Raw genomic sequence first — 13,932 nt, forward strand, 5'->3', positions numbered from 1 at the left:
TGAGCTGAGATCGTGCCATTGCACTCCAGCCTGGGCAACAAGAGCAAAACTCCATCTCAAAAAAAAAAAAAAAAAAGATGAATACATCGAAATCAGTACAATTGGGTAGCCATAGATTATTTGTAACTAATGCAAACTGATTTTGTAAAGTATAGTTGATATTTCACCTAGACAACCACAACTTAAATAACAAAGCCATAACTACCCTTCACTTAACCACAACCATAAATCTAATTCTCCATCAGTTGAAGAAAATACTCAAAAATTCAGATTTAATTCAACTTGAAAACCAATTCATTTCTGTATAAACCATTAAAAAAAGAAGTTGGGATAACGTGTTTAATTACCTCATGTCCTGAGAAATAATTAATTTGGGCAGTGGTTTGAAACATCATATAACAAGTTACTAACCAAATTTACTCACCTCTTCTGTGAGAAAAGAAATGTTTAATAGTTATGAAGGCAATGAATTAGCTAACAAGAACTCATGGGATATGGATGAAGCTAGGAGTGCCATTAGGGAACGGGATGTCAACTTGTGCTTAGATGTGGAATCTTTGATATTTACCAAATCTTTCCCAGAGGTTATATCTCTGTTGATATTTTTTTCTTTTTTTCTCTCCAGTGAAATTAAAGATTCAGCACTACCAATACTTGATGTCTGTGACATTTCCACCACCAAAACTGGAGGAACTCTTGTTTTGCTGGAACATACACAAAGTACATCTTTCTGAGAAGCAGATGAACAGTCGGGGCATTTTGTGGATTTTTTATCTAAGCCACTATCAGCCATTTGTTTAACTCTGCAACAAAAGCAACTTTAAAAATGTTTCCACTGTTTGAGGAAGAAAACCAGACCAAAAAGGATAAGGTAGTTGATGGTGAAAACTGTAATTTCGAACTGGTGAAGTCCTTAGGTTAAGGATGCACTAGACACATATTCACACATGAGAGCTGCAGAAAGAAAAGAAATAACCATTTAGAGAAATTCTTAACCTATTACCATCCTGGAAATCAGAGAAAAGCTAGCAACTAGCACTAGAAGCATCCTGTATAGACATGAAAAGGACAAAATAGGACCACAAAACTGGTGAAAAGCATGGTCTAAAACAGCATCTTATCAAACTGCAGTAGTGGGTTACGAAATCCATTTTGTGGGTTGATACCACTTTTTAAAAATAAAGTAGAATCAAATAGATAATATTTAGCATACCTCCTTGGAAATTTCTGTGAAACTTTTAATTGGACAGACATATATGTATAGAGTGTGTGTGTGCGTGTGTACTTGATCGCAGTATGAAATGTATTTCTTAATGTGGGTTGTGGTTTTTAAAAAGGCTTAAAATATTGGTGTTAAACATACATTAATGGTTTCAAATTTTAAACCTTAATCTATTGATTATTAGAGCAAATTCCTATTACATACTTTACAAAGGAGTGAATAATTCAATTTTTTTTTTTTTTTTTTTTTTTGAGACGGAGTCTTGCTCTGTCACCCAGGCTGGAGTGCAGTGGTGCGATCTCGGCTCACTGCAAGCTCCACCTCCCAGGTTCACACCATTCTTCTGCCTCAGCCTCCCCAGCAGCTGGGACTACAGGGGCCCGCCACCACGCCCAGCTAATTTTTTTGTATTTTTAGTAGAGATGAGGTTTCACCGTGTTAGCCAGGATGGTCTCGATCTCCTGACCTCGTGATCCACCCACCTCGGCCTCCCAAAGTGCTGGGATTACAGGCGTGAGCCACGGCGCCCGGCCTAATAATTCAATTTTTAGAAAACGAGCTAATCCTAAAAGTTTAAGTATCCTCATAAGTATCCTCATTTTTATATTGAGCAAAAATAAAAATGAGTGGGTGCTATTTTTCCCTGAGTCTAAAATAGGTATGGCAGCCTTTTACTTAACTAGGACCATTGGCAGCTGCATGGTGGCAAGTTGGAAAGATCTCAGTTGAGGAGGAAGAAAAATACACTCTGCAATACATATAAAGGAGTACTTTGAGAAACTTCCAGAAGTAATTGGGAGTACATTATTATGGTTTTATGCTATACCATTTCAGATAGTCTTTAAAAGTAGATTCTGTAGTCATAGATTGATAAAGCTGGGGATATATGCAATATACTGTTATCCTTTGAACTGGAATAAACTTGACTAGAATAGGAAATTAAATATATTTATTTCATCAAAGAAATACCTGGTTTTCTAATCAGAAAGCTGTGCTTTTATCAAATCCTTATCTATTGTGATTGGCAGGAAAATCTGCCAGGCTTATACGATTTTATAAAAGATATTGCTAGTAGTTTACCTAAAAGTTGTCCTCTCATTCTTTCTTACTAACAGAATCCTGATCTTCTTTGGGGCAGCAATGTGCTCATTAACATCCTACATTTCCGGGCTTCTCTTTCAGATAAGGGGTAGCCATGTGACTTATGGCCATTAAGCTTAACAGAATGCAGGCAAAGCTGCACTTAAAAGAAAATTTATACTCTTAAACCTTTATGAAAATCAGAGGAGAAAGGATAAAAATATACTAAGTGTGCAGTCAAATCTAAAAGATAGAAAAACATAATTAAAGAGTAAGCTTAAGAAACAGAAATGACAAAGAAATTTTGTTGAATTTTGCCTCTACGGTCCCAAATAAACGTACTCTTCACTACCTCTCAGCTTTCATATCTCCTTTCTCTCAGATACAGTAGCCTCTTGCTGCTCCTCTAATATGCCAAGTATACTCCCTTCTCAAGGCTTTGCCCTTCTGCTTCCTCTGCCTGGGATGCTCTTCCCTCAAACATTCACACGGTCTGCTCCCATGCTTCACTGTGGCTTCTGCTCATTTGAAAGGCTTTCCTAACCACCTCATCTAAAACAACAAGCCCATGCCCTCTCCCCCCTTACCTTGCTTTGTTTTTCTTCATGCCACTTATCATTTCACTCAGGAAGTTTCATAGCAGAGTCCTCTCCTACTTTTATTGAACAGATGATTCTCATATAAATGGTTTCAGAGCACGCAAAGCCATCCGGTTCATTTTATTCACTTAAAATAACCAAAATCTGACCATAGCAGTATTCCCCAAAAGGGGGATTTACAGGTCAGTCTCATTTGTAAATAGATTTTTAAATGTCGTACTTACATTTACCCCAGGTAATGTATATAGTATATTATAAGATTATTAAATAGAATAGATAAGTCTGCCCAATAAATATGACCTTTCATCAAAGTGGTGGGAAAAAAATTTCTATTGTGATTAAAACTCATAATGGAGAGTATGGGGACAGGCACATTAAAAGTGCCCCCCAGACAGGCAGAGGAAGAAAATAATGCAACTGATGCCACTCAAAATACACACACACACACACACACATCTCTTATAAACACTTAACCTGGTTTTTCAAGAATACGTAGCAAGACAAAGAAAATTCAGAATGTACCTGTATCACTTTCCAAAATGATTTAACTTCAGGCCTAGAAGAAAATGTTTTGCATTTCAGGTTAAATATAAAACCTATAACCATCAATGACTCAGAGCAGTGGAGTAGATCTGCAAATGATAGGCTTTCTGTTTGGGAAAAATAGTGCTTTCTCTCTGAGGTGTAGAGAAGTCCCATGTCAGATGTGTAAAACATCATTTTTTGCATACATTAAGAATATTGATTTTATGGTACTTTTTATAAGAAATTGTAAGAAGTATTTGTAACGTATAGGTTTATTTAACTGCAGCTGAGTTCTTTCATGATAAACAGTACTCCTAAAAGCACACTTACCATATCCTTCAAGGTTTACAAATATATATATTCACAAATTTTCAATGGAACCTTTAAATATTAAAATTTTCATTTTAAGATAGATTTTGGGGGATCTAAAAACAGCTATTCTTTTCTTAGCTTTGTTCAGAAAGCATTTCCTTTAATTTTCATCAATTTTTCAATAAGTCATTATCATATCACTGACATTGTCACAGACTTCTGAGTACTTTCTCGCTCCAGTCTTCTAATTTATCAGTTGCCTTAGAAGTACTTGGTAGCTATATGCATAAAGCATAGGATTTCTTTCTATTACTCACTGAGAAGTTTCATTTTTGCTCTCCAGTCTACCAAGCGCTATATTTGCCAAAATAACGTTCTACTTTCTTACCACAGCAATTCTAAAACAACAGGTTGAATAGCTGCATGCAAAATTTCTTGACAAGAATTAGATTTCAAATTTAACTTCTTTTTGGCTGGCTGAATTCTAATTATTTTAGTTTAAACAAAAACCAAGATAGAACAAATGTTTACTCACATTTATTTCTTTCTCATTTACGAATTGATCTGAAAGATTTGTTACTAAAACAAATCTACTATTTCACAGGACAAATGATGTCACTCATATTTTAGAGGTTTAAAATTAATCAAGTATTGCAAACTTATGTAAACACAAAGATTAATAGCTCTTTTTCTATAGAATCATGGAATTCTGTTTAAACAGGACTTTACATATAAAAATATGTATTACAAAACCAAAGAATCTTCTAATACAATAATGTTTCTTTGTGTCTCCAAAGATTGGACATACATAGGTACTGGACATAATATAAGCAAATAAAATAAGTTCAAATTATGTCAGTATTTAACTAATACATGAGCCTTCCTTTGGCTTAAGGTTTTCATTTTATTTTTAGAACTAAGGCAAGTCAATAAAACAATTCTGATAATGAAAATCTCTGGGCTTTTATTTAATCATAAAAAGGTCTCTTACATATTGGCCCTAGAAGATACACTTACAGCAATTTCCTCAAGAAAATGAACACAAGAATGGTTTTATAAGATATAACTAGCTATAATTTTCTTCTCCAAAAGCATTTTTTTTTAGTTTTCTTTGCTAAGACTGTGTCTACAAGAAACCTAAATAGTCAATTCAGTCAAAATGTGTTTTATTCAAGTAAAGGGGGAAAAAAAAAACTTACGAATTGTCTGACATTCTGCAGACCAAGCCAAATGAATGACTGCTTTAGTAACATGTTTACAAAGCCTAAAGAAGGGCCCAGTGAGTTTTCTAGATGATATTGCTATATTTTAAGGAAGACTAGCACTTGTTTATTATTTTCATTAAGGGCATGATTAGGAAAATGAGTCTGTATTGTCTTATAAAAGGATTTACAGTATATTTAAAATTCACATTATTTCAGAATTTTTAAAAATGTTTGATGTTTGCTATTAACTTTTCCTTTCTATTTTAATTTGCATGATGTTCCTCACTGATTAAGCAGTAATACGGAAGGACAGTCTTAAATGTGGCCCCTATACTGACAGTTAAAAGCGAGAACAGAGGCCGGGTGCGGTGGCTCACGCCTGTAATCCCAGCACTTTGGCAGGCCGAGGCGGGTGGATCACAAGGTCAGATCGAGACCATCCTGGTCAACATCCTGACCAACCTGGGGTTTTAGTAGAGAAACCCCATCTCTACTAAAAATACAAAAATTAGCTGGGTGTGGTGGCATGCACCTGTAATCCCGGCTACTAGGGAGGCTGAGGCAGGAGAATCTCTTGAACCCAGAAGGCGGAGATTGCAGTGAGCCAAGATCATGCCACTGTACTCCAGCCTGGCAACAGAGCTAGATAGACTCCGTCTCAAAAAAAAAAAAAAAAAAGCGAGAACAGAAATTGCAGTTTAGAGACAGTGGATAAACCAGGAAACACTCTCCCTGATTCTTCCCTGTTGATATCAGTCTTTTCTCCCTCTCCATGATAAGCAATCAGAAGCTGGCCAGGCACAGTGGTTCACGCCTATAACCCCAACACTTTGGGAGGCGGAGGCAGGCCGATCACTTGCGGTCAGGAGTTCGAGATCAGCCTGGCCAACATGGTGAAACCCCGTCTCTACAAAAAATACAAAAATTAGCCAGTCGTGGTGGTGTGCTCCTGCAGTCCCAGCTACTCAGGAGGCTGAGGTTGGAAAATCGTTTGAACCCAGGAGGCAGAGGTTGCAGTGAGCTGAGATCGCACCACTGCACTCTAGCCTGGGTGACAGAGCAAGACTCTGTCTCAAAAAAAATAACAAATAAAAAAATAAGCAACCAGAAGCCAAGGACCTTTCTCCAGCACAGGCCCTTCCTTATACATAATAGGCACTCAATGAAAATTTTTGAGTGTCGATTTTGTGGAAAACAGCCAGAATCACAAATCATTTAGTTAGAAAAACAGGCAGGAATATTGGAAAAGTCCTCAAAGAAATGAGGGGATCATATGGAGAAGAGATATCTCAAAGGGAATGTGAGAGCTCTCTTCACATTTCTGAAGAGGATTAGGCATATGGGATTAGACTTCTATGTGATTTGAAGGGACAGTGGGTGCCAATTTCCATCTAATATAAAGGGCTTCCTGACATTTACAGCTGTCAAAGATAAAAGGAAAAGACTATCTCAGGGACTACAAGTGTTTGAGTAGAGGCTGGAGCATCAGGTGGAAGAAGGGAAGCAATGGGGGAATTTAAGCACAGACTAGGACATATTGAGGTTCCTTCTAGCCCTAAAATTATATGAAGATGAATCACTCCCAACGATCATCTGAGATGTAGCAGACATTTAAAGGAACGGAAGTGGCAGTGTTCCTCACCTCCACTGTAGAGATTTCAATATTATAATGGGGATCCAGATCAGACCAAACCAGTTACAGCCCTAAAATTCACCTCAGTCAACACGAACTCCATCTGGAACAGAGCAGCATTATTGGAATTTACCCTGGAGTGGGGAGGGGCGTAGTGAGATGCAGGGAGGAGATGAGCCAGAAGGCCGGATGTGCTGAGAAGTAGTGGCCCTGCCTAGAAAAGAAAAAGATAAAAAATAGAAGAAAAAATATTGTAAGAAAAAGGAAATAATCCCGCCTTCCCCTTCATGAAATCAGAGAATAGGTCTAAGAGCGAGCAAGGGGGCCCACATGTAGCTAAGGCAGACAAAAAATTCAATACATTCTTGAAGAAGTAAAACCGCTCTAAGGATCCAAACAGGAAGGCTCTGCTGTGCTCCATCCAGGAAGCTGAAAAGAAAATAGTCTCCTCATACTCAGGAATCTTAATCCAATAAGCAAAAGATCAATAAGATCAGGAATTTGACAGTAAATCTGGGAAGTCTGCTAGCTTTGACTATCAAGCACCAATTAAAACTTTTTCACTAATAAATATATTAACGTAAAATTCCATAGTCAGAGTGCCTGTCCTCTACGTCAAACATTCTCAAGAGTACCGAGAGAGAGGAGCTGTCCAAAGCCAGCAACTTTCCAGGAAACTAGGTAGTTAGCTGAGGAAATGTGTGATGTAACGTTCTGACTTGGATGTTTCATTCCACATGAGGAAAGGCACTCTGATCCTCATCACTTTCAAGGGTTGAAAGCACAATTGAAGGGTCCAGGCAACTTTCCCCTTATAGCCAGACGTCTGCAAACTTGACAACTCCAAACAGTCTACAACAAAACACCAACAACAGATTCCAAAATCCCTGTCTTCAAGTTTTAGCAGAAATAATATTAATTTAATAAAACAGAAACAACAACAAAAACTACTCTGAACTGTGAGCCCCTCCAGGGCAGGAACCATGTCCTATTTACATTGCCATTTATGTCCAGCAAAAGACGTCCATTAAGTAAGGATTACTGATTGAAAGTCATTAACTGATTGACGGAAACAGTGTTTTAGAGCTTACAAATACAATATACAAGGCAAGTACCCAGCGTAAGGCAGACAATGACCTGACATGTAAAAGAAGTCTGAATGTATCTGTGAAGTCTCCAAGGCCAAAAACTGCACCTCCACAATAATGCAGTCCTCACTCCATCTTGTAGCTTTCCTTTCAGAGCAAAACTTCAAAACCCCTACACCTAGCCTGACTCCAGTCAGGCTAAATTTCCACCTGATTCTGAAAGGCTTCCTATCAGACAAGATGCTATAACTGCACCCCCATCTTATGTTCTAGACAACATTTTTGGTTTTCAGGAGTCTAGAAGGATATAAACACGTAAGTATTTATTTTGGTGATGGACCATATTGTCAAACCCAAAGGGCTTCTCCTGGCCTTACCTACTCCCCAACATCTATAGGCATTGGTCGTAATAAACATTATTATTAATATCTTCATATTCAACAAAAGATCAATATTTTTGCAGACAGAGTAACTAACAATAACTGGTTTGCTTTTCTTTCTTAATAAAGCGTGTAAATCATAGCTAAGACCAAAAAGATTCATGTGAGACATAAGATAACTTTCCAGGCTCCCCAGCCAGATAATTTCAAGTAAGAATGCTTGTTTTCTGGGAGAGCCTGTTTCCTTCGATCCCAGTGATGAGCCACTTATCCACAGCACACAAATCCTAGACTCGTAGCCAGAACAAAAGCATTTAGAATGTCATAGCTGAGGAATAAATGTGCCATGGCTGCTAAACTCAGCAAAACAGGAAAGAAGAGAAGAGTGCATCTGGCACCAGAACTACCCAATAAGAAAAGGCACTTAATGGCAAGTTTTCTATAAGTCTGACCAGTAAGAGCATCTAGAGGGCAGTTAGGAGTCCAGCAAAGAGCATCAGAGGTCCAAGAGAACAGGCCAAATGAGAATCCAGCCATCTAATAGTTTATGTATATATCCAGTACACACTTTAATACCTGTGATATACTAAGGACTGAATTATGGATAAAGAGATTATGAAGGCATAGGTTTCACTCATAATGATTACGATAATGATAATAAATATGAACAAAGTATAAAAGTGATACAAAAGATGAAGTGGCCCAGGAAGTAACATGATCCAGTGGGACACGTACAATTTTTAGAATGAGAGATACCAGGGTTTGAATTCTACTCCTATCCCTTATTAGCTCAGTTCCCCCGTATGTAAAGGAAAGATAACAGCAGTAACTATCTTTTTTTATTTTTATTATTTATTTATTTATTTTTTTTGAGACAGAGTCTCGATCTGTCACCCAGCCTGGAGTGCAGTGGCGTGATCTCGGCTCATTGCAAGCTCTGCCTCCCAGGTTCACACCATTCTCCTGCCTCAGCCTCCTGAGTAGCTGGGACTACAGGCGCCCGCCACCACGCCCGGCTAATTTTTTTGTATTTTTAGTAGAGACGGGGATTTCACCATGTTAGCCAGGATGGTCTCGATCTCCTGACCTCATAATCTGCCTGCCTCGGCCTCCCAAAGTGCTGGGATTACAGAAGTGAGCCAACGCACCTGGCCAGCAGCAAGTATCTTATGTAATTGTTGTGAGGACTAACTATATAGCACTTGTAAAGTTTCTAGTACTTTGTCTGACACATATTATTGCTTTAAAAATCATTATTACTCACTTGCTGAGGGAAAGTTTCATGGGGCAGGTAATACTCAAACTAAGTCACAAGGAATGAGTTAGAGTTCACCTGTGAACAAGTCAAGGAAAGGTTCTCCAAGTAGAGACACCAGCACATGCAAGGGCCCAGAACCTGTGGTTCCAGATGAATGGAAGGAGGTGGTTTCCATCTGAAGGCAAGAACAATAGGAGAGAGAAAGTCAAGTCTCTCTCCTGGGATGAGAAGTGGGAAGAAGCACTTTCAGAAAAGATTCGGGTTAAATAAGAGTATTTTCACTGAAGAATAGGCACAAAAGATGGATGAGGTGGAGTGGGACATGAGGCTCTTGTACTGAAGAGCTGCAAAAAAGAAAAGGCTACTGTAATGGAATAGTCTTAGGTGGGCACTTCCAAAACTGACCCTAATCAGACACAGGTTTTAGTGAACAGAGAGTGGCCACCAAATTCAACACTAACTCTTCAGCAAGCAATTGAAACACTGCAATGGAGGGGGCACAGGGCATCAATGTCTGCTGAAAATATAAACTGTAAAGCTAAAAAGCATCAAGAATAGGCTCCAGCCAGTACAATCAATCAAAATCTACTGCCGAACGAACATATTAGAATTTAGTGACAAATTCACTATAGTCAGTGTTTCAACGTGACAGAATAAATGGCTTATTTCTAATGAGTGCCAAAATTACAAAAAATACCAAAGGATGCTTCTCACTGTAACTTCCACAATGAAATATTAAGTTCTTTATTTTATACATATATACACACAAATGCCCCTACTCCAAATTCAGTACTATTGCCAATAAAGCTATATCAATTTTAAGAAATAGAACATGAATGTTATACCATTTGAGAGTCTAAAGACCCCAAGTTTCTAAACAGTTATTCAACATTAAAATCTCAAAACTCTTCTGAGACAATTTTACATCTATTTTTCACGTACACAAACTTAAAACGAAATGTTTGTACTCATGCTAAAGTAGAAAGAACCCAAGCTTTACTGTCAGACCAACACTCAAATTCCTCCCTAGTAACCTATGTTGTCTCAGCCCCCACATATGCAACGTGTATAGATGGTGTGTATATATCTGAATGGCAGATTTGTTTTAGGGATAAGGTATCGTGTATGTAAAGTCCTGATAAGTTTTAAGCTCCTAATAAATGGAGGCTTTATTACTGTTGTGCAACTGTCAAAACCCAATGCATGACAGCATCAGGAAATTATTTTAGCAGTCATAATCTCTCAACCTAATGCTCCAAATATTGTTCTACATGGATTCTAAGATACAAATTGCCATATAATTAGCTCATAGCTAGCTTAAAATACAACCCTACGGGAGCTTGCTCTAGATGTTTGCAGCTGAGCTGTAGAGGGAATGTCTTGATGGAATAGCCTACGAGCAACTTGTCATGCTAAATTCTGAATGCTACAAGGCACCCAGATACCACATTTATAAGAATTGTATAATTTAAATATGTAAATGCTGAATAGCAAAGAGAACATTTTAATTTAGCCAAGACCAAAGTCTATCAAATAAAAATTATTTGTCTATATTATACCTTAACAACTGATTGAGAAGGAATAGTATATATATGATTAGGTTTTCAGAGAAAGGAGGCATCTGTATCCACAGATTTATTTGGTGAGTTTTTGAAACCTTGCAATGGAACTATAAAAACAGTGTGATTAAAATCGATAGAGCACATCAATTGGTGATTCTGTTGCCCAAGAAAAGGCAATAAGCCTTAGGCATGTTATTAGTAGATTATACAATTTCACTGACAGGTTCAAGATTTTTAAAGGCAACTGAGAAGAGAGAGGATTTCTCTTTGGGAGCCAAGGGATTTTTCTCTTCTAAAAGGAAATCATCGTGTCCCTTTAAAAATGAAGATTAAAAATGTCTTCTGTAACATTTGAAAAAATAATATTGTTTTCCTTTATTTCCTAAAATAAAAATACATTGATGATTCTGATTAAAATTAAACTGAAAGCTACTTTTGTTGAACAATACTGTATCCAACCACATAGCCATTTAACAAATAGCAGAATAATTTGGGAAGCAGAGGTTATAAGTTTATTATTTCCAAAAAGTCCATGCAGAAGAATATAAAGTCTAAAAATATGAGTTTCCAGACCTCTTCTGCAAAAATTGTAAGTGATTCTCTTTTCATGTATTAGTGATAAAATTATATACTTTTACACAGGCCTTCAAATTCAAAGAACGTTGTTTCAAAGCACACTTTTTAACCAGATAACAAAAGTCATGTAGACATAAATTTGTCTTATTAAAAAGTGACCAAGTCAAACTGAACCTAAAATCAGCAGGACTTTAGTCAGATATTCCACTATACTACAAACAGAAAATTGCAAAAATGTTCTATTGGTTGCTTTATTGTGAAAAGTCCAGAGTAGAAACATCTTTGTGTAGCCTCGGAAAACTAACAGCAACAATTTCATGTAGCTTTATGCTTATAACAGAAAAGAAAAAGTTGACTATAAAGTTGACCAGTTTAATCACTGAATCTCAATAGGAAATACAAGGCTAGGCTCACAGAAATAAATAAGTTGACTCAGTCATTGGCTATATAGCTTTTGCCAAATGAACAGTAAACTCTACTTAGTGGAGCTTAAGTCATTAGACTTACATCAGGCATAATTTTTCAAAGAAAACTACAAAACACTACTTTCTTGTCAGTAATATATGTACACACTTGAAAACATATAATAGCTTTATGTTCTAAATAGCTATTGAAATAGATAGCTTTATTAACTAAATAATGCAAACAATTTTGTTTAGCTTCTCCCTCTCCCTCAGTCTCCACATTCAACATTGACAAGTCCATTCTATTTCTAAAACACTTCTCAAATCCATCAGTTTTCTCTATTCCAAATATCAAAATCCTAGTCCACACCACTATCATCTCTTGCCTGGATTACTGCAAGAGTTTCCTAACTGGTCAACCTGACTCCAACTAAGCCGTCTGATCTCCATACTCTCAAAGCTTTCTCCATACTCTAGCCAGAATACTCTTTCTAATATGCAAATCTGATCATATTTCTTCCCAACAAAAACCACTTCAGTGGCTCCCAAAAGCACTGAGATTAAAGTGATCCCTTAACATGACATACAGGAGCCTGTGTGATACGGTCTCAGCTTACTTCTTCAGGCTTAACTCATACTACTTCCTTAACAAAATTTGCCCACATACAGAACTTCTTTCATTTCCTGGAATCCAGTGCTTTCTCTAGGCCTTCTTATGTGTACTCTGAGCCTGGAACACTCTTTCCCATTCCTCTCTTCATCTGTATAATTCCTACTCTTCCTGCAAATCTTAGCTTAGACATCATCTCCCCTGAAATTCTCTTAAAATCTTGAGTCTTGGTTGAGTCTCTGCCTCTCCTATGTACACTTACTATATCATACTCTGAATTGTACTTGGTCACCTCCTTGTCTGTATCCTTCACTACACCCAAAGCTCCCTGAAGGCAGAGATGGTGTTTATGTTGTTAGTCACTGTTTATCAGGTGAGAGAATGACATAATAAGATGTGCTTTTTGGAAAGCACATTCTACCTTCAGTATAGAGAATGTATAGAAGGCAGGACAAGGCAGGAGATGTAAAGCAGCAAATCATTACAATTGTTTTAAGCAAGATGAAATTGTGGCCTTAACTAGGAAAGCAGAATCAGGGATGGGAAAAGTAGACAAATTCTAGAGATATTTAAGATGTATAGTGATGGAACTTGGTAACTAATCAGTTATGACCTGACGAGGGAAAGAGAGAAGTCAATACATTGAAAACTGAGATAGACAGCAGCCATTTACTGAGACAGTAAAGACAGGAGGAAGAACAGATCTGGAGTAAAATAACCAGTTCAGTTTGGGATGTGCCAAGTTTTCTTTGTCTTAATTACGCCAAAATGGAGTTGTAAGAGGTAGTGGATATTTAGGACCAGAGATAAGGAGAAATCTAGGTAGAAAACATGAATTTAAGAGTTATTTCATAGAGGCCGGGCACAGTGGCTCATGACTGTAATCCTCGCACTTTGGGAGGCAGAGGCTGGTGGACTGCTTGCACCCAAGAGTTTGAGACCAGTCAGGGCACTATGGCAAGACCCTGTCTCTACAAAAAGTACAAAAATTAGCTAGGCGTGGTGACACACCTGTAGTCCCAGCTACTCAGGAGGCTGACATAGGAGGATCACCTGAGCCCAGGAGGTCAAGCCTGCAGTGAGTTGTGATCATGCCACTGGACTCCAGCCTGAGCGACACAGTGAGACTCAGTCTCAAAAAAAAAAAAAAAAAAGAGAGAGAGAGAGAAAGAGAGTTACATCATAGAAAAGGCACCTGAAGTCATGCATATAGGTGAGATCATCCAGGAGGGATATGTAGAATGGAAACAAGAGAACCAAGAAAAGAATTCTGAATAACATTAACTTCTAAAGGATAATCAGAGGAAGTCTTCAGTGGACTGAAGAATGGAAAGGGTGTCCATAAAGGCAGCAAGGAGGTCATTTCTTGAAGGGAAGATTGGTCAAAAGCCAAATGGCTCAAAATTTTCAAATAAGATGAAGACTAAAAAATTATATTTAAAAGTTGAGCTGTGGAATACCATCAGCAAAAATGGCAG

General features: G+C 37.6%; 1 protein-coding gene across 31 annotated transcripts in view; it reads right to left on the reverse strand.

Moving 5' to 3' along the window:
* STK33 (serine/threonine kinase 33) overlaps positions 1–13,932 on the reverse strand; it is a 222,230-nt gene that overhangs the window by 99,570 nt on the left and 108,728 nt on the right. For 4 of the 31 annotated variants that reach the window (XM_063710941.1, XM_063710918.1, XM_063710936.1 and 1 more), the window contains exons 2-4: positions 6,586–6,790; positions 3,424–3,457; positions 569–954 (exon numbers count right to left, since the gene is read on the reverse strand). The exons of 5 other annotated variants lie outside the window; for them this stretch is intronic. In XM_063710941.1, coding sequence (XP_063567011.1) covers positions 569–793 — 225 coding nt within the window. In that variant the 5' untranslated portion in view covers positions 794–954; positions 3,424–3,457; positions 6,586–6,790. Of the gene's footprint in view, positions 1–568; positions 955–2,302; positions 2,460–2,889; positions 2,955–3,423; positions 3,458–6,585; positions 6,791–13,932 lie in introns of those variants that run through there. 22 more of the 31 variants (XM_063710919.1, XM_063710935.1, XM_063710921.1 and 19 more) reach the window with 13 other exon arrangements.

This window comes from Gorilla gorilla, chromosome 9, assembly GCF_029281585.2.
Source record: "Gorilla gorilla gorilla isolate KB3781 chromosome 9, NHGRI_mGorGor1-v2.1_pri, whole genome shotgun sequence".
In the NCBI taxonomy this organism is placed as follows: domain Eukaryota; kingdom Metazoa; phylum Chordata; class Mammalia; order Primates; family Hominidae; genus Gorilla; species Gorilla gorilla.